At 38.2% G+C, this 24,749-nt stretch overlaps 2 protein-coding genes across 4 annotated transcripts in view; one reads left to right on the forward strand and one right to left on the reverse strand.

The window, feature by feature from the left end:
- The window catches only part of LOC123715731 (vinculin), a 30,738-nt gene extending 5,989 nt beyond the window's left edge, over positions 1–24,749 (forward strand). Inside the window, exons 2-26 of one of the 2 annotated variants that reach the window (XM_045670979.1) lie at positions 1,552–1,659; positions 2,418–2,563; positions 3,166–3,271; positions 3,406–3,507; positions 4,406–4,538; positions 4,734–4,815; positions 5,124–5,241; positions 5,713–5,834; positions 6,241–6,307; positions 7,081–7,190; positions 8,045–8,147; positions 8,342–8,478; positions 8,890–9,020; positions 9,435–9,583; positions 9,959–10,024; positions 10,633–10,744; positions 11,347–11,440; positions 12,003–12,192; positions 12,488–12,724; positions 13,005–13,134; positions 20,729–20,841; positions 21,292–21,382; positions 21,788–21,808; positions 21,894–21,958; positions 22,348–24,749. In XM_045670979.1, the coding sequence (XP_045526935.1) occupies positions 1,552–1,659; positions 2,418–2,563; positions 3,166–3,271; positions 3,406–3,507; positions 4,406–4,538; positions 4,734–4,815; positions 5,124–5,241; positions 5,713–5,834; positions 6,241–6,307; positions 7,081–7,190; positions 8,045–8,147; positions 8,342–8,478; positions 8,890–9,020; positions 9,435–9,583; positions 9,959–10,024; positions 10,633–10,744; positions 11,347–11,440; positions 12,003–12,192; positions 12,488–12,724; positions 13,005–13,134; positions 20,729–20,841; positions 21,292–21,382; positions 21,788–21,808; positions 21,894–21,958; positions 22,348–22,455 (2,841 nt within the window). In that variant the 3' untranslated portion in view covers positions 22,456–24,749. The remainder of the gene's footprint in view (positions 1–1,551; positions 1,660–2,417; positions 2,564–3,165; positions 3,272–3,405; positions 3,508–4,405; positions 4,539–4,733; positions 4,816–5,123; positions 5,242–5,712; positions 5,835–6,240; positions 6,308–7,080; positions 7,191–8,044; positions 8,148–8,341; positions 8,479–8,889; positions 9,021–9,434; positions 9,584–9,958; positions 10,025–10,632; positions 10,745–11,346; positions 11,441–12,002; positions 12,193–12,487; positions 12,725–13,004; positions 13,135–20,728; positions 20,842–21,291; positions 21,383–21,787; positions 21,809–21,893; positions 21,959–22,347) is intronic. The other variant, XM_045670980.1, reaches the window with a different exon arrangement.
- Positions 16,232–19,509, reverse strand: LOC123715732. Of its 2 annotated transcripts, XM_045670982.1 has the most exons (3): positions 17,207–19,509; positions 16,906–17,131; positions 16,232–16,831 (listed from the first exon to the last, which is right to left on the reverse strand). In XM_045670982.1, exons 1-2 carry the CDS (start codon positions 18,755–18,757, stop codon positions 17,081–17,083), a joined length of 1,602 nt encoding a protein of 533 aa, XP_045526938.1. In that variant the 5' UTR covers positions 18,758–19,509; the 3' UTR covers positions 16,232–16,831; positions 16,906–17,080. The 2 variants fall into 2 exon arrangements, with proteins under 2 accessions (XP_045526938.1, XP_045526937.1); XM_045670981.1 differs by having other exon boundaries at positions 16,906–19,509.

The following is a 24,749-nucleotide window of genomic DNA, read 5'->3' on the forward strand; positions in this document are numbered from 1 at the left end:
TATAAATATATCACAACCAAGTGACAATTTTTTATTTCTATAGAGATATCAATATATACCCAGCTAGGAATACTTTTTATAGGAATTTAACTGTCCCTGAACTTCCACAAATATTTCAAGGCATTATTAGGCAAATCGTTTCAGCCATTCTCGACTTTTAGCGACTCAAACGAGCCGCAATTCATATATTGATATATATTACTGTGTAAGATAGATAGATAAACTCATAGGTTAGGTGCTTCGACTCCTAAATCGATCAAATATTTAGCATTAAGAGAACAAAAAATAAGAAAACTTTGCATTCAAAACGATTCTTAAAAATCTGCAATATATACCGACACTAAAGTTGATCAATATCAATAAAACCTCAAGATAGCTTTTAAAGGCAAACCCACACCTACACTTGATGGTGTGCGGGCACCGCTGCCTTATACGGTTGTACACGTAACCTAGTAAGGTGTCCATTCATAGATTTTATTACATTTTAGCACGTACGCTATATTTAATCGCTTGGTATTGTATTTATTAATCATAAATAATCCATAGGCACTACATCCCGTTATTAGTTTGTCCTCATTTTTGCGTATATTTGATTTATAGATATTCGTAATAAGCAAGAAGGTGACCAGCCTTCTGTTCTTGAAGTAAGAGTTTTTTTTCTTAGCTGCGAGGTCTTTTACACATAAACAAACAAATATATTCAAAGCAAACGTGCTATGTCGAAGTTCGACTGCCCGACCTCCTGGTTGAGCGCTGATCCACAAAAGAAAGTTATTTTTTGTATTTGATCCCTACTGTCAAGTCAAAAACCTATAATGTTACTCATATGTTGCTTACTAGTACGATGTGTAATAATAAAAATCTCCGAAGAGCCGATGATGATTATTATGGGGTCGTAAAACGACGAAATCCAGTTATGTTGTAGTTCTTTTAACGCCCTCTGATTTTGCATGGTACGGTAATACATTTATTTGAAATTGCTTTATGATTACCAGCTAGAATAACAAAAATCAACTACACTTTCTCTTCGTAAATGTAGTCATTGTAAAGGACGTATTTTGTTCATGATACCTCAATAAGGGCAATGCAAGTCGAGCTTACGTCAGAGCTAAGAATATGTTTCTTATCGAGGCAAAATACGCAGTGTTATGAAGGGCATACTGTGATAACTCGCGTCAGACAAATAATAAACGCTCGGTTGTCTTTTATTATAATGTATTTTTACTCTAAATTTGCATTCATACTTAATTACTTCCTAATAAATAGGCTTATGCTATTATATTTTTGAAACATACCTATTTAGAACTGGCAAAGTTAATATTCTATAATGATACATTTTCTATTAAGAAATGACAATGTTACATACTAAAAACGTTTCGTTAAGTTACACACAATTCGTTTAAGCTAGATGTCCTGGGTCTCGATGTATTTTAATAGTTTTAGGCGTTACGGTTATTAATAAAATATGTAAATCTGTTCTAAATCCTGCTATAGGTAGCTTTTATACACTAAAAAGAGATTTCGTTTGAAAACCATTATATTAACTTTCAGGTATCCCGTCTAGTGATCCTTCATGAAGAGGCAGAAGATGGAAACGCGATGCCGGACCTGGCACGGCCAGTGCAGGCCGTGTCACTTGCCGTCAACAATCTCGTGAAGGTAATTAGTTGTTAAGAATAGAAACCATACACATACTCACTCAATTATTGTTGTTGTTTCGACTGCTGAATTAAAATATTATTTTTACATAGGGTATTACTAAATCTCAAGTTCAAGCTGCAAAAAATGTTATAAAGTGGATTTCATTTATTACGACTTTGGATGTAGCGACTATTAGTATAGTAGTAGTATATATTAGTACAAAAATCATGTGGCTATAGTGTTTTTGGATGTAACGCCGAGTTCGGAGATGTTTGCGACTGCGAGCGACTGTTTTTAATGAATCATTTGTAACAAATTGCTACAAATCCCATATTATTGCGACCGGAGTCATCCGCCAACGACACAAAGATTTATCTCTTTCACAAATATAACTCGTCTTTTATTTACATTTATACTGAGACCTTTACATTTTGTGTACAGGTATCGGCTAAATAGGTATGTGTATATATTGGTATTCAAAGTGATATTGTGAGATATTTTTTATGTACCTGTGAATAACCATGTGTGCCAATGTTGTCAATGATAAATTAGTATAAACTGAACACCTATACGTGTCTTTATCTCAAGCTCTGCCTGTAACGACTTTTGGCTATAACGACGAAATTAGAGTGGTCCCTTCATCTTTCCTGTCCCGTCGTTATATCGCGAAATCCACTGTATATACAATAGTGTTCATTTTTTATATTAAAAGATCGTTTTAAAAAGGCATTTACTAATCTACGACTATACTATATATGGATTTTTTATTGCTCTAGGTTGGCCACGAGACCATTGAGTCATCAGACGACCCAATCCTGCGTGGAGATATGCCTGGTGCCTTACGTCGTGTGGAAGGCGCGGCGACACTACTCCAACAGGCCTCTGACATGTTAAGGGCCGACCCGTATTCGGGACCTGCCAGGTTTGAAATAACTACTTAAAAATTTAAACTACAAAAAGTAGGTCATAAAACATACTGAGCTTTATTATCTTAACAATATGACAGAGTATAAGCGCAGCACTAAATGTATTAGGTTGGCGGAAAAGTCTTTTCGCATTATAGTAAGTATTAAAATCTCTTTGGCTATACTATTTGTATCTGGCTGGTTACGGTATCATCAAAAGTTTAAATTTTAAAGAAGATCATTCCAAATTCAAATTAAGAAAATGTGTTATTTTTATTTATTTTTCGTACTGTGAAGATGAGTGAATCTAATGAAGAAATTTGATACATTTTAAAGTTTTACGACAATATAGGTAAAAATAAAAAATATACAAATTATATAAATACAAATGTATAATCAGAAAAATGCCCTAATAAATGCACAGTAAAATACTAATTATCTAAAAGTTTGTTATGGCCTTGCTGCAGTAACTATGGTAGACGTTTAGGTAGAATTCCTGAGGAAATTAAAAAGACGATACCAAAGTATGATCACATGGTTTTTGAGTCATAAATGTTATTCGTCGTTCTGGAAAAAACCTACCTTATATCGATGACTCATTGAAAATTGCCGTTTACAGGAAGAAGCTGATAGAAGGATCTCGAGGTATTCTTCAAGGTACATCGGCGCTTTTGTTGTGCTTCGACGAATCGGAAGTCAGAAAGATCGTAAAGGAATGCAAAAAGGTACTTTCATATAAATTGTCGACAGCTTTAACATATTTTTAGGCCAATGTAAAATTTAATTGCAAAACTACTACAGTCAGTCCTCCTTAGCCGAACTTTCGCTGTATATACTCTATTTATTGATTTTGTTTCAGGTGTTAGACTACTTAGGCGTGGCTGAAGTAATAGATACTATGGAGGACCTAGTGCAGTTCCTGAGGGACATATCGCCAGCGCTTTCGAAAGCAGCGAGAGAGGTAAAAAGCGATGAACTTTTATCGAAATTGAGTTGATAATATTTTTATTATAATCAAACTGTTATAATAATAAAGTTGACTTTACAATGACATTTTATTTAAAGTTAATAGGTATTAGGTTTAAACTTGAATGACATTTTTTTTATCCGAACTCGGTACGATTAATTAATCATACGAATTTGAATTGAATATGAATTAACAGTATGTAATATAATATATTTTAATAAATAATGAACTCGTATGAAAGTAATTTTTTTTTCAATATATAAATATTTTATATAATTTCCAACAATGGTGTAATTTTACCGTATATTATGTCAATATTTGAACAATCTTTCGGCACTCAAGCCCAAAACTAAGATATACAATGACGGATATATTTAATGATCGCGTTAAATCCTATAATAGAATTTACAATTTATAACTTAGCTATACGAAACAAACGCCATCTATTGATAAATTTAAACAACGCAATTGTAGCGCCATTAATAAATTATGGAAATTTTTTGATCCGTATACATAAATAAATAATAAAATAGACTGTATTCGAGTACTTTAATAAGGATTAATTTAGGTTTCTGTTATTATATTTAATGACATGACCTCCGACGGATTGTAGGCCTCCTCCAAATTTTGCCATTTGTCTCTTATTTTCGCTTCTCTTTTCCAATCAATCCCCTCTCTCTTATTTCTCTTCTCTTGTCTCTGGTAGGCGTTCACACTTTTTTCCCCCACTAGATACGTATACGCAATATGCTTCCAATTAAACGCATTATTTTTCTTTATAAAGCCAATAAAACCAACTGTCAAATAATATAACAATTTTACGTTGACATACTGTCGCTAATGTTACTAAATATACATGATAGTGACAAAAACATTGCATTTTTTTCTATAGGTAGCAGCCCGCGCCGCGGAACTAACTCATCCTCCACACGCGGAAACTTTGACTCGCTGCCTGGAAAGTGTCAAAAAGTTGGCTCCAGTCCTCATCTGCTCAATGAAGATATACATCCATATACTGTCTGAAGGTAAGTCTCAAAAACATGGGAGGGAATGTTTTTTTATTTTATTTGCGATTTCATCTAAGCGCATCAAAGGGCAAGCTTTTTAAAGAACAAGTAGTAATTTGGCCTACACTCGAAACCAAGTTCCTAAATACATACTTTTTATGTAATGAAATCAACTACAAAATAAAAATTGGAAGGGTTTTATTATTATTCTAGGTGGCAAGGGCATAGAAGACGCATCAGAGAACAGAAACTATTTAGCAAAACGCATGGCGGATGAAATTCACGAAATAATTAGGTATGAATTTTATATCTTTTATACTTATAGAATGTGATTAATAAAAATGCGAGTAGCACATATAAGCTGCTGCGCCATGCTTTCTCTGGGTAGTAGGGAAGTAGAAATCCTTGAAATTGAAGCAAGAAAGACCTGCCTTGACTTTATTCATATAAATAATATTCTTTATACTCTTAAAACCGGGCTTTAATAATTATTAAGCCTTTAATAATATTTTAATAAACATATTTTTTTAGAACCATATAGAATTGTAGATAGGCATGCTTGGTGTTTGTGATAATATATGATGAGTGACGTCACTTCTACAGGGTGTTGCAACTAACGTCATACGTAGAGGACGGCGGAGAGAAGGACAATATCGCAGTACTGAAGGCGCTGCAATCCATGATACATAACAAAGCGGGAGCTGCGCACGAGTTTCTTAATGTAAGTGGCTTTAAAGACTAAATATATGTTCGTGTAACATTTTCGTATGTTGTGCTGTGTCAGGAACTAATTAGGTGTACCGAAGACAATATTTAGTATTTATGCATACATACAGCATGAGAAAACGCTCCATACAATATGAATTTTGGTCTTGTAAAAAGTTACGATGCGTTAATATTAACGCGATTTAAATTTTAAACAACAAAAGTATTTTGGCTACTTTCCGGTAGGTATCTTACGCCACATTCAGTAACGTTTTACTTTGAGGGGTTATGTAGAGAAAAACATCACGGCGAGTTAGACTGTTGTTAAAAATCTCCAAAATTTGCGTCACATAATACTTGCATGGTCCGATATTAAAATACAGTTTTTTCTTATTATACATTTTGACCCCTAAAAAATGTCTTTCTTGACGGATTCTAATAAATAATATTTCCTAATAATGCTTATAAACTACTTTTAAACTTACAGGATCCCGAAGCCCTCCGTAATACAGTGGGTGAGCGTGCATTACGCTCCGTATTGACTTCGGGACAACGTGCAGCTGAACATCTCACTCCCGCCCACGCTGATACGCTTAGATCTACTGTCAGGTACGGCCCCTTTATTTTCCTGTGTCATTTGACACATTACTTGGCAAGAACCACAGAAGGTTGTTGTGTTTAGCTACCAATTCTAAGATTAAAGACAAAAGCCAGTTTCTCTTACGACTGCGTGCGTGTCAGTGATTGGACATGTGTTGACTAGACATAGCGTCCTTATAAATAAAAAGCATCAAGGCCAAACAGTTAAACTGCCCAGAGTAAACTAGTTTGCGGAGGTCGTGATACAAACGAAATTTACAAATTGGACAAGCGGTATCACGCTAGGTCACGTGGTCTTTTTCCGATAGCGGTTCAACCTGTTAGATATTTATTTAGTTTCATGGAATTGATAGGTGTAGTTATGATTAATGTGTCTGGACTTATTTGGATTGAAAATATGTAAAATATCTTCTAGATCTGGTGGTATCAATGCTGATATACTGTGTGATGAGAGACAATTCGGGCGAGGCAAGGAACCTAAGGTATGAAAATAAAGAACATTAGGGTAGAGGGAACATTACACGAACTAATTTTATTTTGTAAAAATGTCCAATGATTTCGGCGCTATTTGAGTTTTTCTATCGAAACTGTTCCTGTTTCAAAACTATAACACTAAATTCATAATAAAAGGACCCATACTAGTAAATTTTGGTAAAACTTCTACACATTTTTGCTACATTCAGAAAAGTAATGGTATACAATACCATTACTTTAGCTTCATTGTGAATGTAGCTCAAAGCTCCTTACTCTGCAACTTCCAATAGCGACAGCGATACCGATCCCGACGTTTTGTATGCAATTTGAATATAGTTCTCAATATCTGTAGCACTGATGTCGCCGAGGTAATGCTTGAGATCGGGACCGCTGTCGATATCGCTATTGGAAGTTAAATTTACCCAGAAACGTTCTAACAATACTTATATGTCGCGATATAAGGGACCCCGAGTTGTTCGTGAGAACAATCGCATTTAGAATTTATTATTATCGAATATCAATATTTCGAATTTAGATTTAAAGGGCAGTGAGTTCTGCGTACGACTTTGCTGGATGCCGTCGAAAACCAAACTGACCGACTAGTGGTCGGCGACCACCTCTCGACCCTTTACTAATCGTACACAGACCCTCAAACGCCATCTGTGAAAGAGACAGCATTTGACGCTTTTTTTCTACTACTAATAACGTACGACATCTATGATCGCTTTAACGCAACCTCGCAGATACATATAAAACTTTCACAATGTTTACTTGATTACAGGCATTAAAACTAGCCTCGGATCTGGGCAATCAGCTTGACGAGGTAGAAGGTGTGGTCAATGAAGGAGTAAGGGCCGTCGAGCAACAAGGCGGGAAGACGATACAGGCCAGGTATGTTGCACAAGATATACCAATAAAGTATAGCCGGGCATCGAAAATATATGGGGAATCAATAGAAACCCGACCGATGAAAAAAACAGCTCTGGGGCGCAAAGTAATATGATTATAGCAACACCAAGTTTGCGTATTTATGGCCATTCAAATTAGTATGACGTCTGACACATTATTCGTGGATCCCCTTAAGACTATTCCCAAAAGATACTTGATATTGTAATTATCTGGCTAATAATACGTTGTGGCATTTTAACTCACATAAACATGAATTAGACGCACAATTTAATTGACACCTGACAGATGACATTGACAATCAATAGTGACATTTTAAAGATTGTTGGCATTTGAAAAAATTTGTACCACTTTGGAGTTATCTGCAATTTGGCGAGGTTTATTTATTTTCAGTTAGTTGTATAGTTAAAAATGAATCAATGGCGCTACAACCTTTTTAGGTCTGTGGCTCAGATTTCTGTATCTGTTTGATGATCATTTGTTAATCTAATAGGCAAATAGGTGACGCACGCCTTCAAGTTTTTGGTGTAAGGCAAGTCCGTTTCTTCAGGATGTTTTCCTTCACCGTTCAAGCTAATGTTTAATGCACACATAGAAAGAAATCCCATTGATGCACAGCCGGGGATCGACCTCAGGGATGAGAGTCGCACGCTGAAGCCACTAGGGCAACACTGCTCTTTGTATAGTTATAAGTAAATAAATAAATTTGATTATTTAATATCTTTATTGTCTCAAGCCCAATAAGACTTGTAAAGCACTTAAGACCGTTACCTTAGCCTTAAAAATGTTAAGAAATTTGTAAGGTTTTTATATAAAAAGCATGATTTCTTCGATTACAGATTAGAAGCAGCTCACAAATGGTTACTTCACCCGGCAGCCGAACCTGCTACCCGTCTTGAAGGACAAAAGGCTATTAGCAGCATTGTGGCCCAAGGACATACTGTATGTTTACAATTGTTTATTGAATGATAAAATCAAAGATACTAAGTAATTAAGAAATGTTTTAATCAATTAAGGTATTGATAGGCATATCACATATGGTCTATCAATACCGAAGACAGCATTTGTGACTAATATCCGAGCCAAAAGAGCTTGCGTCACACTTCACACTGCTTAGTTTAAAGATTAAATTTTAGATTGCCGATAACCTGCACGGACGAGAGAAAGCGGAAATAATGCAGCTCTGTTCCGAGGTGCAACATTTGTCTGACAAGCTGTCCGATCTGTGTATGCGCGGTCGCGGCGACTCAGAGGAAGCCAGGGCTGTCACTAGGTGAGTTTTTAACGAACATCTTTTATTTACGTTATGTATGTTATTACTGTGCTTTTACTAATTAATTCTTTACTTATAATCTTTAAATGAAAATAAAAATAAATCATGAATAAACTCACTTGACATATGACAGATGACAGTCGAACGCAAGGTTTCGTCTTTCATTATACATTCGTTTCCCATACTTTCTTTTAAAGAAAAAATGATTACTTCTCAATCTCGTCAAATTACAATCTCAAGCCAAAATTGTCTAGATAAAGTTGAAGAGAATCTTGCTTTTTGTACGAAAATATTCGACGTAACGAAAAATTAAAGATTGTTGCTAACGATAATTTCCATTGCATTCTTGATTATTTTTACTACACTAATTTTGTTATGTAGCGAGCTGTTACATATAAAATAATATTTCAGGGAGTTGACGGACAAATTGCATGAGTTAAAACGCGGGTTGGACCGTGCTGTTGTCAATCGAGTAGTCGAAGACTTCATAGATGTCGCTGCGCCTCTCCGACACTTTACAGATGCTGTTAACGCTCCATTAGGTAGTCATTATTTATTATTTTCTTACATCCACCTCCGTACGGAACTTGGCCATATTTTTTTATCATAAAAGGTCATATTTTGCAACATTGTCAAAAATAAAAATAATCCGTTTAGTTTATTTAACGAAAATTATATTTGCCTTTACGATTTTTATACATGAATTTAGTAACATAATTTATAAAATCGCTGTAGTGTACAAATAACGAACTCTAGGTAAAACAATTTGAAGGGTCAAAAGTTGGTTATTAAACAGAGCCCTTGCGAACTGGTAGTAAATGTAAATTTAGAATTTAATTGACATCTTTTCGTGTATATTAAACTTTCATATTGATTACAATTAGGAGAGAATATTGAGTTTAATCGTTGAAAGGCCTTCACACAGTTAGTAAATTTATTTGTATGCAATTGGAAAGGAACCCCGGGCCGTGAGTTAAAGTTCGAGGAGAAGGCGAATGCCTTGCAAGCGTTTAGCGGAAAGGCTGCTGCCGCTGCGGATATGGTGGCTGCTGGAGTACGCCATAATAAGAAATTGGCTGATATGCTGCATCATAATGCTAAAGAGGTAAGGAAGATTTTTCTTTAGTTTGAGATATTGGGATGAATAAAATTCGTAATTTTTACGAATCGTAATCTTTATTAAATCAGACAGAGGATAATAAGCATTTTATGTATGTCAAACTGTTATGTCTGTCTTTAAAAATTTGCCTTAACATCTCGATGTCCTTGTATATAAATAAAATCTTGATTGTTATTGAAATAAATATATGATTCTTTGAGAAAATGATTATAGTGTTTACCTTATTAATGCCTCAACTATTTCATAGCAAAAATACTTTTTACAGATATTTAACGCAGATTTTGTGTTAGATTTTTCACCGAACCCGCAATACAAACAGCTCATGGAAAATATTAAATGTAATATGAATACAACTTTCAGGTCGAAAAACTTTCCCCGCAACTGGTCTGCGCAGGAAAAATTCGTCTACATTATCCTGAAAGCAAGGTATTGTGATTTTTTTTAAATTTAAAAGTTTACTTATTTAATTCGTTTAACAGAACAATAAGATCCTGAACGTTTTTGAAGTGAAACTTGTTTATCGGCGTTGTAATAAAATTTACCGTCACATTTTTCGGTTACGCGTCACTATTCCGTTATGCGTCACATTTTTCCGTTACGTGCCATCTTTTTCTTTTCCTTCCACAGTTGATACGACGAGATTCGAAGCCGAAGAGATTAAAAAATAAAAATATATAATAACGATAACAATGATAGTAATATTTATATTACAATTAATAAAATTCTGTAATAATCTTAGTAAGTAATAAGGTAAAATGAAATAATTGTATTATTTGTATTCATGTCCATGATAACAAAAGCTTTTTGTTAAAATTTATCTTATTTAACTTTAATTAACGTAAAATTTCTGTAAAGTTACATAGTAGATCATTTTTCGAAAATTAAAGTAATAAAGAAGTTTCACTTCTTACGTGTGTACACTAGTAGACGCACACATATATTAAATTAAACATAATTTAACTCAATGTGATAAGTCTCATAAAATTTCAATGTGTCCCTTTTGTATAAGGCTTTTTTCAATATTTTTCATTAAGGTCGCAGAAGAACACTTCAACAACTTAAAGAACCAATACGCGGACGCAGTGTTGCGCTGCAGAGATCTTTGTGACCAGGCACTTGACCCGCTCGACTTTGTACGCACTGCTGGTAAGCGATTAATAATATTTAATATGTATATACATAACAATTTATCATTAAAAAGTTCGTTCGTTAAAGAAGTTATATTTAATGTTGTGATACTCGTAAAATAACGAAAAGGTTCATATTCGTATTAGGAAGCGTTCAAGTATTACGTAACGAATTTTGGGAGGTGGTCCTTTTGTAAAACGTTACGATGCAGGGGCGGGGATTTAATTACGCGTTATTGTTAATATTATTTTCCACTTTCCAGTACTTTACACCACATAATGGTAAGTTTTAGGTATAAAGAGTCACTGGGGTTGGTCACGAAACGTTTTACTATTGGATACAGAAACGTTACGGCGCGTTTCATTGAATCAAGAATCTCCAATAAATTGCGTGACGTAATACTTGAACGCTATCTTATGGATGCTTGATGAAGTGAGTTGAAATGAGAACGATATTGTCCAAACCAAGTTTATTGAATTTTCTCAATTGTAATATGTATATCCTTATTTTAAGCTTATGACAACAAATTAAAGTTCACTGTGTTTAAGAAAACCCAACAACTTGAAGTAATAACGTATTCCACGGCAATTGTAACTAAAATACATATTTGGTCGTTTTAGGTGAGCTGATGCAGAAGCACACATATTTATGTGAAGACGCTATCCGTAACAACGACTCGCAGAAAATGGTCGACAACACATCCGCTATCGCTAGGTTAGTTTGCACTGTGTGTTTAAATCCCAAAAATTCTCATTACGAAGTTATCAGCTTTATAATTTGACGCTATCGTTTTGCTCACTAGAGATAGTTGGAGAACCAATGCCTAAAGTTTCACGAAATCTATATTATGAATACTAATATTATAATCAGGAAAGAATTGTATGTTTGTTGCAAAAGGGAGAAGTTCTGGATCGTATTCTTTCACAATTAGTATAATGTTACCGGCCTTGGAGTGACACACCTTAGATTTTATAGTTACAGAAAGCTCATATATCGTTTATGATTTATTTGAGTGTCGTGAAAACGTTAAAGATATAGTATCCGTGTAGTGGTAGGGAAAGAGTGTTCAAATGTCTAAATATGACAAAAACAGTTCAGAACATGCAGAGAACACGTCTACGTAGTGAAGGTAAAGTACGTTTAGCGCAAATGAAGCTCAATCGTACCTCAAAAATATTTTAATTTTGTCATATGGGAGTTAGTTCGCATCAAGTTTCGACTCTCACTCTAATAGTAGATGCCGAAAATATATGAATAGAATTAATATCATTTTTAGGCTTGCCAACCGCGTACTCCTCGTGGGTGGAGCGGAACGCGAGAACACTGAAGACAGTGAGTTCGCTCTAGCTTTGGGCGCTGCCCAGCAACGCCTACAGGCCAGCATTCCGCCCGCCGTAAGACACGCGAAACTAGTCGCTCTACAAGACAGAAGCGCTGTTCCCGCTTGGAGAGCTGCTAATAATGAGGTATGATCGGAGTCGGTAAGAGTCAAAAGTGTTATTTATATATTGTATTAATTAGATTGCCGTCCGATCTAATGTTATAGGAATAAGGCTTAGCTGTGGTTCTTACGGGCGTTACGCCAATTATTAGATAAATATAATGAACGGCTTATCAATTTAGATTTAAGTATTATATGGTCTGATACTAAGTAATAATAAGCGAACGTCTAAATCCCAAAATAAATTATAATGACTTATTTACACTGATAATGACTCCTAGGAAACGGATTTATATTTAAGGATTTCCACTGTTTATCAGATTATTAAAGCGTCGAATGGCGTAGAAGAAGCCCTATCCCGGCAATACGGGCCTCCACCACCACCACCGGCATTGCCGGAGTCGTTCGCTGCCCTCCGCGTCAACGTGCGAGAGGCCGCGCCCCCCAGGCCTCCGCCTCCAGCCGTCTCTGCACCACCCAGGCCGCCGCCTCCAGACACTGACGACGAGGGAGAGGATATCTTTGATAGGCAGCCGCATCCTAGTCAGCCTATTTTGGTAGGTTGATTCAGAGAATGGGGATATGCTTAATTATCACAAATACATACAAATTAAATATTATAATTATCTTAGTTAAATAACGTATACGCACGCGTATACGTAATCGATAATCGTATGTATCCAAAGTCACAATAATAATCAACGGTCAATATACTCAATGATAACATTCCCTGACATATGTATGTTAAGTACCTATAATGGTAAATGCATTTAATAAACACGGTACTGTTACAGATAAGGTTCTTATAAATTAACAACACATGACATTGACATTCAGGTGGCAGCCCATAACTTGCACCGCGCAGTTCGCGAATGGTCTTCGAAGGACAATGAGATCATCGCAGCCGCGAAACGAATGGCTATTCTCATGGCTCGACTCTCAGACCTCGTACGATCAGACTCCAAGGGTAAGTAACCATTTTATTCATCACAATTATTATACATAACTGATCATTAATCACGATATTTACCATCAAAAACTCCCTATTTCTTCAACGTCCGTCCTTCCACAACTGAGCATTTTAAGGCAGTTTTTGCGCACCACCACTATGTGGAACCAGAAGACTGAAGTATCTTCGTACTAATTCGACTTAGGGTACTTCAAGAAAAGTGCGTAATAATTCTTAATATGCCGGTAACGTAGTTGCGAGCGCTCTAGCATTGAGTGTGTCCATGGTTTAGGTTTAGGTTTAGGTAGGTGGACTCAGTTTCCGCACTTAGACACGTAGTCGGTCCGTTGTGCGTAGAAGCCCTGGCTAATTTAGCCAGCCCAACTCCTTCCAGAAGCACAGAAGTCTCCCGGGCACTTCACAGGCTTCGCGGAGCGACCTCACTGTTCCGAGGATTTTTGTACGTTGATTAGCCACAGCCTCGCATTCCAGGACTACGTGGGTGACTGATTCCTCTGCGCTGAAACAGCCTCTGCACAAGGGGCTGTCTGTTGCGCCTAGGACGAAAAGATGTTTGTTAAGGAGACAATGGCCCGTGATTGTCCCTATGATTGTTTTGAGATTGGTTCTGTTCAGGTTTAGAAGTCGCTTAGTAAGTTGCGGGTTCACAGCCGGCAGAGCTATTTTGGACTGTTTGCAATCTACACTTCGCGACCATCGTTGATTCTGGAGTACAGTGGATCTCTGGCGAATCCAGGTTCGAACTAGCGAGAAGGGCAAGGGGAGAAGCGGATGCGGGCCAGCAGGTATCATACCAGAGCCTCTTCTCGCAAGCTCGTCGGCTGCGTCGTTGCCGAGAGAGCCACTGTGTCCCTTAATCCACTGTAAGGTAACTCTATTTGTTAGAGCTATTGCCTCCAGTGCTTCGTGACACTCCAGTATTAGTTTGCTGTTTGTGTTTTCGTTACCGAGCGCCATCAGCACGGATGCACTGTCCGATATGAGCTTAATGTGAAAGTCGTTGACTCCCATCCGCTGTACGGCTCTGGCTGCTTCGGTTAGAGCGACACATTCACATTGGAAGATTGTGCTTTGTGTGCCCAGAGGTAGGTGTATGTTGATGTTGAGATCAAAGGAGAAAATACCAGCGCCTGAGCCACACCCTGTTTTTGAGCCATCAGTGTATATACGTAGCTCATTCAGGGGCGACTGATCTTGCTCCTCTTCTCTCAGTTGTATAAGATATTTCTTGTTGAATATTAATTGATTTGTGATTCTGTCACATGGCGCAGCTATAAGAGGTTGGTACTCTATTGCCCTGTTGAGAATCACTGTGTGTGAACTATAGTGGTTTTTTCCCCATAGGTCCAATACCATAAGCCTGATGGCCGCAAGTGCCGCCTCCTGCTGTATGTGTAGGTCTAGAGGTAAGATTTGCAGGGCTATCTCCATTGCTGCGGTCGGAGTTGTTCTCATACAACCGCTAGCAGCGGACAAGGCAAGCCTTTGGAAGCGTCCCAGTTTCGTGATCGCCATTTGAAGTTCAGATCTTGGCCACCAAACCAGGGCTCCATAGGCCAGCATTGGCCTGATTATGGCAGTGTATAGCCATAATGTTATTTTAGGCGATAAGCCCCATTTCACGCCTAGCATCTTTTTGCATTGATAGAAGGCGATCGTTGCTTTGCTCAGTTTGTGTTCTAGGTGTTTGTTCCAGAGCAGTTTACTGTCCAGAATCACACCCAGGTACTTTATTTCATTTTTGAGTTTGAGTTGTGTGTTGAAGAGTTTTGGAAGCCTGTGTGGTCCCAGAACCCTCCGGTTTGTAAAGAGTATTAGCTCTGTTTTTGATGGGTTGACAGATAGCTCGTGCTTGATGCACCATCTCTCAATTACTTTGAAAGCCCTTCCCATGAGATCGCATAGGGTACTTTCAAAGCTTCCCGATATCAAGATAGCTATGTCGTCCGCATAACCCACTGTGTAGAGGTTGCCAGCGTTGAGTTCTGTGATGAGCTCGTTAACTACAAGGTTCCACAGTAGCGGCGATAAGACACCACCTTGCGGGCAGCCTCTGCTGACAATGCCCCGTGTCGTGGAATTAACAGTGAACTGTATAGCTCGTTGTTTTAGCATGTTGTTTATCCACCCTATCAGGGTTGATGATACTCCACATGTAACGAGTGCTCTGGTAATGCTCGTGAAGTTTGTTTTGTCAAAAGCGCCTTCGATGTCAATAAATGCACCAAGGGTTGACTGTTTTAACTTCAGGGAGTCGCCAATGCGAGACACAACGTTGTGGAGTGATGAATCTGTTGACTTGCCTGGGCTGTAGGCATGCTGATTTGGGTGCAGGAATTTGGATAGCGATACCTGGCTACGTATTTCCAGATCTCCAAGCCTCTCCATTGTTTTTAACAGGAAAGATGTGAGGCTTATGGGTCTGAAGGATTTTGCCTGGGTATAGTCCTCTCTGCCTGGTTTTGGGATGAATATTATTTTCACTTCCCTCCATTTCAAGGGTATGTAGCGGTGGGCTATACATGCTCGGAAGATTGAGACAAGATAGTCCACCAAAAGGTTTCTACTCCATCTTAGTAGGCCTGGGAAGATGCCATCCAGGCCAGCCGCTTTGAATGGTAGGAAGGAGTTGATTGCCCATGTTACTTTTTCATTTGTGATTATTTTGTGAGCTACATTCCAGTCTGAGTCGGTGGTGGCACTTTCTGAGTAGGGTTGCCATGCTTGGTCGTTGGCAATTATGCAGCCTGGAAAGTGTGTTTCCATCAGTAGTTCACATGTTTCTGCATCGGTTTTTGTAAATGATTTATCAGGTTTTTTAAGACAACCAATTGAGTGATAAGGCTCACTAGAGAGGCATGATTTCACTCTGGTTGCCTGGTTGTTGCTTTCAATGCTGGTGCAGAAGTGTCTCCAGCACTCTTGCTTCCTAGAGCGTAAAAGTTTTTTGAATCGTCTTCTCGCGATTGTGTACTTGTCCCAGTCGGCAGGTAAACGGGTATTTCCTGCTCTATTGAACAGCTTCCTGACCTTCTTTCGGTGTCTCTCCAGTTCGGGGCACCACCAGTTATGTCTACTCCCCCACCTAGGCATGGTCAGGGGACACGACCGTTCAAAGCTGGTCTGGAGTAGGGACGTTAGGTTATTTACATGTTTGTCTATGTCTTGTACATCAATGGTGGTTGGTATTGTTAGTTTGCTTACCTCTGAGTCGATTATATTGTAAAATTTTACTGAATCAGTTCTCCGAGGTATGCGTCGTGGTTGTGGTTTAGGTAGCTCCCCTTTGATTGTAAAGCGGATCCACCTGTGATCTGAGCATGATAGCTCTCTGGAGACATGCCAATCCTGTATGTGATCTGACAGACCAGAGGTCACCATTGTTAGATCGATTATGGTTTGCGAGCGTGCGTTGATAAAGGTTGGTTCAGAGCCGCTGTTTGCTAAGATAAGATTATTGCTAAGAATGAAGTTAAGCATATTCTCACCTCGAGCGTTGGTATTTGCATTACCCCATAGCGTGTGGTGCGCGTTGGAGTCTGCTGCGATTATAAGCTCCAGTTTCTCCCTCTCACAGTAGTCAGCCAGAAGGCCGAGTTCTGGAGTGGGCACGTCCTCGTCACCCGGTAGGTAGGCGGACGCCAGGACGATGTCTGGATGTGCGTCCCTAGGTAACCTAATGGTTGTAAGGTCCCTTGAACACAGTTCGTTAATTAGGTATGCTGGTACATGTTTAGGTATGATAATGCAGGTTCTTGGGTTACTTACTGAGGTATCCAGCAAAAGTTTACCACCGGTGTTACCCAGGCCGCATACCTTGCCATTCCTGATCCACGGCTCCTGGATCGCGGCAATGGTCTTCGGGTTGGTCTCCAGCAGTCTGCGTAGTGAAGCCGACGCTGTTTGGCTGTGCTGGAGGTTGGTCTGGATAAGGTCAGTCCGGTTAGGGGGAGGAGCGCAAACAGCTGTCGCTGAATTCACTCCCCCCTGTCTCCTGAAAGAACTCGTCATCCGAGGTTAGTTGCACCGGTGAGGGTGGTTGTTGAGCTGTCTCCATGGGGACGTTTACCTCGGCAACCGCGGCTATCTCCGTCGTTGACGAGGGCGGCTTTGGCCCCGAGGATCCCGTCCCCGATGTACTGGCAGTAGTTACTGTGGCGGCAGCTACCACTGAGGGTTCATCCTTTTCCAGAATTCGGATATAGATGTTCCCCATCAGATAGTAGATGCGACGTTCGTGAGCCTTGATCTTTGAGATCTCATATTCCGGAACACGAAGGAACAAGGATACGCCTGTCGGGTCCTGTGTTCTACGTTCGTGAGTCAGGGTCCAAGATCTGATGTTTAGGTGGCGGTTTTGCCTGGTGATCAGTTTCCGTAAAGTTTCCGTGCTACCAGTGAACCCTGGAACATGCAGTAAGCACGGCACCTTCTTCGGAATGTCTGACTGAGGCCGTACCACCAGTTTGGTGTCCGGTATCGGATTATTGATGACATCGCATGCTCCGGTAAGCCATCCCAGCGTGTAGGTATCCTCGCACCAAGTTTTGAGGACACCATCTGAGAAGTGGGCTCTTCCCCGGAATCTGATGTCGTTGGGTTCAGTTGCTAGGGTAGCTTCAAGATCCGCCATGAGCTCATCTTGGATTTTACCCTCGATTTGTAGGCGGATGTTATCTGCCTGTTCTTGTGTCATGTCTATAAAGGGCTCAGTCATCACGGCAACACAAAGCTCGTTGGCTTTGTAGGATGCTGCCGCTTCCGCGTAACTGGCCGAGGTCCCTGACTCCAGCCGGAGTTTGTTAGGTTTAACCCTTTTACTCTCCCCAGTCGGTGTCACGGTTTCCTCTGGCCGATCGCGTTTCTGGCCCTTTGTTTGTTGTTTGGTTTGGTTTGGGTTTTTGGTTTGGTACCCCCCTCTAGGTCCTTTACCGCACCTAGAGCCAATAGGCTTGAGCGCGGCAGAGGACCCAGTCGGCTTCGGTGCCCTTTTCCCGCGTCCTGCAGTTGTGGTAACCGCGGGGGCAGTTCCAGGGTTCTCAGGTATCCTCTGAGAGCCGGTAATCAGCTGTTGCTGTTCCGTCGCTCTTTTGGCCTTCCTGAGCCGTCGCCTTTTTGAGGAGCTTAGGACCATCCTGGGAGTCGATTCCTGAATCGCTGATTTCAGGGCCGACATGTCCATGGTCGAGGTTTGTGCACTGGACGTGCTCATCGTCGCAGCCTCGGTCTTCCGCATCGATCTTGCTTCGGATGCCCCCCCTATGGACGCAGACATTGCTGTATCATCCTTCGGAGTTGCTATCTTCTGCTCGACCGACGCAGTCAGCCTGGCCGCAACAGTGGACGCATCCTTGTGTGGTGGTGTATGAGATACCATTGGAGTGGGCACGGTTAAGGGTGCATCCCGGTTTGGCGCTTCCTCAGCCGCTGCCCTCTCCTTTGGTGCCTCGGACGCTGCCCTATTGGGTGCATCCGTTTGCGAGATAGGGGCATCAGAGTATCGTGTCACTGGTGACTTGCACCTCAACACGTCCTGCGACGCAACCCTGTTTATGTTAGTTTTAGGCGCATCTGTGGATGCAGCCTTTTGTTGGTTTGTGTGTTTTGTCTCTCTATCCATGTGGTGGTATGAAAAAGATTCACCGTCGGAGCTCTCCACCCGCCACGGAGCCCTCAAGTCGGGGACGTCCCTTGCTCAGCAAGCGACGTCAGAGCTACTCCTTCGGTATAGAGTCAGCGTGTAGAGGGGCAGGCGCGCCCGCACGCCGCAAGAGAGTACGGAGCTGTTCGCATCCCGAGACGATGACGCAAACTCACCCCGAGTCCCGTGCCACGCCGACGCCCCCCCCACCCACACCCCGACTCTCGCTTGGTAGCCCTCTTACGGGATACCACAGCCGGTTGACCGTGGTCAGCTAATCCACGGCCTCCCGTGTGAGGGGAAATCCAGACCAAAGAGGTGTGTTGTGTGCAGCGCACAACTGTACCGGCGCACTACTCCACTCAACCTCCAGGACTCCTTCATCCCCCCGTACGGGTCCCCGCGCACGGCACAAACACGCGGGAGGTCATTTACTGTCCACCGTCCTTTTATTTTGGACGATGAACTCGCAAGGACATGACCTCTACATCCCTGCAAAAGTTCGCTTGGTGGTTTTAGTTACGTCTAATACATAGGGTATTAGACCAAAAACAGGGTTGGCAACCTCGGGAAGGTTAGTCCACCAAACTTGCCTTGGGGATCACAGCGACCTGCGCTACCCCCAAGACCACGCCTCCCTACCCATCAGAAGGATGTGGTAGGGTGGGTTTGCACCTATGCTACCATGCTAAAGCGAGCATGTCGTGCTGGAAACCGTAAAAGCATAGATCCAAACCCAACCCCGTGTGTCCATGGTATCACTGTATCACTTAGCTTCAGGTGAGCCTCCTGCCCATTTACCTCCAGTGTATTACTCCATTACGTAATACGTTTTTTTAATTAAAATAAATAAATAAATTATTCAGTGATTATGTTAATATATAATTAACAATTTGAAAATGACATATGTACAAATAAGATAAATCTATTAAAATGTGTCTTAAAAGTACCCTTTTCTTAGTCTTAGTCTAGAAGTTTTCTATTCTTGTTGTTCAAAATGTAGCTGTCGTTGTCTAAAGCATACAAAGCCAAAGAGACAGCTATAGTTTTAGGGACTTTTTATATTTGTGCATAAGTCTTTATATTAGCAATTCATCATATATTTTAGCACAGCTGTATAAAAAAAAAAAAAAAAAAAAAAACTCTGTGCTTTTTTGTAATATTGTCATTGGATATGTGTGCAAAGCTTGCTAAGCTCATATAAACTTGTCAATCATGTATCCATCTGTATCTTTCATTTATTGCTGTATATTGTGCATTGTCTGTTCGTATGCTACCTGGATAGAAGTCTTTATGAACTTAAGTGGTAAGTATCGTGTGCTTTGTGTTTGCTACGCCTGCCATTAATAAATACAAATTTATATGAATTTATAGATTTAATGTATTAAAATTTTTCCTTAGTAGATAAAATATTTCTTTATTATAGTTCTACATACAAATTCTGGACCAGTGTTTGAGAGCTCGATCGCGTCGTTGTAATGTTTAAAGAACTTTATTTCTCATTACAAAAAAAAAAAATTATTTACATGAGAAACTTAATATGTATATAAGAACGAGATACACGACGCCATTAGCCGTCCCAATTTTAGTCTACTAGGTTCACTCTGACATCTTGAATGCCCTTTTGAATTTGTTAAACGAGCTACTATTGCGAATTTAAGACGGTAATTAATTAAATAATTACCCACCCTCATACTTAATAGACTTCTTCAAATAATTTGCATGCGGCTTCGGCAAGATAAGCAAACTCGCTCGATGAGTATTGCGTGTAGTTACGTGTTTTTTTTAAATGATAATATAAAGTTTTCGAATTATATTCGAACAATGCTTTAGTTTAATTCCAAATACAATTAGTCACCATGATAAAAATAGAGACAGGTCCTTAGGTAGATTTTTTAGAATTTCATACATATGCAAAATATATCGTATTATAAGTAACATAATATACAGGTAGTAAGCGTGAACTGATTGCCACCGCTAAAGCTATCGCCGAGGCTTCAGAGGAGGTGACCAGACTGGCGAAGAAACTTGCCCTCGAGTGTACTGACAAGCGAATTCGAACCGTAAGTAGCGCTTGCACATCCATCTATCATAACACATTAATGTATTATATTTATGAAATCTATGATAATAATAATCTATAATTACGCTCTCATACAATTCAAAGGATTCAAAATGATTTTACAACTGTCTTGACGTTTTGTGGCTTCAGTAATGGTAAATGTAATGTAATGTAATTGTATTATTATATCATGGTCAATTAATAAAAATAAATAAATAATTACCCTAAATCAACGTTTCTCAACCATTTTTATGTCGCGACCTACGAAAAATCCAAAACGTTACGTGAAACAGTCTAGCCACCCTGTCACTGTAAAATTATAATAATATGTGTATACAAACGATTCGTTAAATTCGTTGAAAAAAAAACAATACCCGACCCCCGCTTGAGAAACGTCATTAACCTAAATGATAAACAAAAATATTATATACTGTCAATTTTATTTTTCTAGAACCTGCTGCAAGTTTGCGAGCGTATACCAACCATCGGTACTCAATTAAAGATCTTGTCGACCGTCAAGGCTACTATGCTTGGAGCACAAGGTATACCTTAACTTTATTTAGTTTAACAATTTTATATATTTTTAACGCTTTCAACAATAATAAAAGAAGTCTCCAACCGTTTTTAAATAAGCATAACTTAGTTTCTTTAGATCTTACAGATCTATATCTATATTTTTTATTTACAAAAAATGTTGCCATATTGTATGTTTCAAAAATTTTAATGAGATGTTGCAATAATCTATATTTTGTAAATAATATGCGAAATGCATTTTATTTGAAAACAATGGCTTATATTTGTAACTTCAGTAGAAAAATCCTCCTGAAATATCAAACAATGTTGCCATTTTCAATCACAGAAAATATTTTTATCTGTGTTTTTTATCTACCTATACTTGAAAAAACAATTTTGCTTCTTACTTAATATATTATATGTATTTTATGCAGTCGGTATGGCGGATTATAGAGGTATTTATTATATATATTCTTTATTACCCTAAAATTGTAATTGTATCTATGATATTTTTTTTAATAGTAGAGTTGACATTTTCAGGTAGCGAAGAAGACCAAGAGGCGACTGAGATGTTGGTTGGAAACGCACAAAATCTCATGCAAAGTGTAAGTTTAAATAAAAAAATATTTCTTGCAAATTTATTAGACTAGAATAGCAATTCAAATATATATTGTATACGGCGCAAATAAAGTAAGTCCATACAAAGTATCTATATCATGTATAAAATAAAAACAACTGATCATCAACACTAACAATATGTAAAGGACGTCGTGCGATTGCATTTCTAAAAAGTCAGATTTATGCTAAAACATATTTAAATTTAAATATTATCTACGACTACTGCTACAATATTAAGTATGTATATCTCTATACATATTTAATAATATGATATCATTCAAAGCATTTAAATTATTAGCAATGTTTCTAACTGGCCAGTTCTATACATTTTCAGTGTTACCCACGTATGAACCAATTTCCATTTTTTGTTTTACAGGTAAAGGAAACAGTGAAGGCGGCTGAAGGCGCTTCAATAAAAATTCGCACAGAGCAAGGAGCCTACAGGCTTCGTTGGGTGCGCCGTTCTCCATGGTACCAGATTTAAACAAAATCGGGTAGAAATCAATTTCATCTAATAATAATGCATCTTATATTGTATTAATAAATTAATACTCCCACAAATAATCAACTATATACTCTATGATCAAAAGCATCGTACACAATATTTATCTCGGTGCTATAATATTTTTTGTTTTATAAAAAAGAAACGTGTGATTATGATATTGAAAGTGCCATTTTAATGTGCTTTATAGGTGTAGGATATACGCGTACCCTTAGCACGGATAATAAAAAAAATCGTATAATAACATTTTAAAGGGAAGTTTCGCCACTTCATTATTTTTTGAAAATATGCCTATTTTCAAGAAAACATTAATATGTATGATGCATATTCAATATTTGACTTGGAAGTAATAATGTTTTTATGGAATACGTACACGCCAATAACTGTCGATTTCGTGATGACGTTTACGAATACTGGTTAACACTATCGTATTTCGTGCTAAGGGTACTGGTCTGTGTAATGAACGGATTATATATATATTTTTTTACGGATGTAACGATAACCATTATATATATAAAGAATTGTCATATGGATGATATTTAAAGAAATTTCAAAGAATTCATGGCGTACATCATATACGTGAGACGGTTACGGGTAAGATGAACCCGACGTAGTGTTCTTCAATTAATTTGTATCTACCCTCCTTTGTCGTATACTGTACCTAAAACTACCGTATTATACGTACATGGAATTTAAATTCTTCAGATCATTTAGTTCGTCTTGATTCAATATATAATGCATATAAAATGGCTGAAAAGTAGTATACTGTGTGGGTACATATACATAAGATATATGATTTACATTTTATAAATGTTGTACTCATTCTAGTGGCGAGGTGTTCGCTGATATATAAATTCTTTAAACCGAATATAAACTGATACAAGTTCTCAAAGTCTCACTTTAACGTAACTTTTTTCACACCATACTTATAATATATTGTAAAGATAGGTTTGTGTAATCTCTAATTCTGAGCTTTTAGTATATACTATGAATAATCCTTTCCAAATAAATAATGGCCTTAACGTATCTAATATCTATATTATTAGAGTTTTTATACACCTTAGAAATAATCTTTAATCCTGTCCTACGTAACTGATTGAATATATAAATTATAATCAACGCTATCTAGAGTATATCTAATATCTAAATTGTAATCTATATTTTTATAACTAAATACAGTCAAAATCTGTTATAACGACATCGTAACAGCCGATGACGTCGTTACTAAGTACTCAATACTTTTACCGGGACTTGATTTGGTCCATATAACCGATATGTTGTTCTAAACAATGTCGTAAAAGGTTTTGACTGTAAATGTATTTTTCATCTCATATTAATGTTTAAGAGTTGTGAGGAAGTATTTATAAGCAATAATTGTGACTAAGTATTAAATCTAATGTAAGTTGTTATTGAGTGTCTTGTGCGCTAACTAAAACAAACGCGTGATTTTTTTTATATAAAACGCCACAATGAATTTATTTTTAACTTCATTTTTTTATGTTACGATGAATTAAGATTTACATATAATCTTTAGCGATTATGAAACACATGTTCCGGACATTACACATTGCTCGAAACTCAGAGCATCTTACCTGTTTATATTACTTCTATTTTGCAGCAGGCCGTGATGGGATTTCTATGAAAATATATTGGATGTATCGGCCTTGAATACCTTTAATATAAATATCGCTCTAAAACTTGCCTCGAGCCAATTTGGCCCCAATACTTTAGAGATTTTGCAAGATGGACTAAAGGCCGATTCACATATCAGCGAAGCCACAGTTCCGTCAACATGTCCGCTCAGTTCAGTATCAGTGATACAGTATTGCGTCAGTCAATCAATTCACATATGTCAGTTCTCCGTTTACGGATCTTCAATGAAAACCCTATTTTCACGAACCAAATATATCAATCGCTTGTGAATTTTGCTTTCAATAAGGCGGCGTCAGTGATCCGACAAAAAATATCGTTGTCAACGAATCCGTCCGTGATTGTCGGTGGGGATGCGTTCATAGAGAATGTAATGAATGAATACTCTTTGTATTTGGTGCTGTGAGGCTACTATGTCGGAACTGTGGCTTCACTGATATGTGTGAATCAGCCTTTAAGGTAGCTTATTGGTTTTTTAGTAATATGGAAATCACATTTTAACGATTTCATATTTTACAAAAATAGTATAATCTTGTGTATACTTGACTCTTTTTATTTGCATACTTTTTACCTTTGTTACTTACAATTGTTTTTTTTTATTTATTGTAATAAAGCTTCTTTTACAA

The sequence above is a fragment of the Pieris brassicae genome, chromosome 10 (assembly GCF_905147105.1).
Source record: "Pieris brassicae chromosome 10, ilPieBrab1.1, whole genome shotgun sequence".
In the NCBI taxonomy this organism is placed as follows: Eukaryota; Metazoa; Arthropoda; class Insecta; order Lepidoptera; family Pieridae; genus Pieris; species Pieris brassicae.

Bases quoted from the DNA above. Each gene is read 5' to 3' on its own strand.
- LOC123715732 (XM_045670981.1), bottom strand. From the start codon at position 18,757: ATGGATAGAGAGACAAAACACACAAACCAACAAAAGGCTGCATCCACA.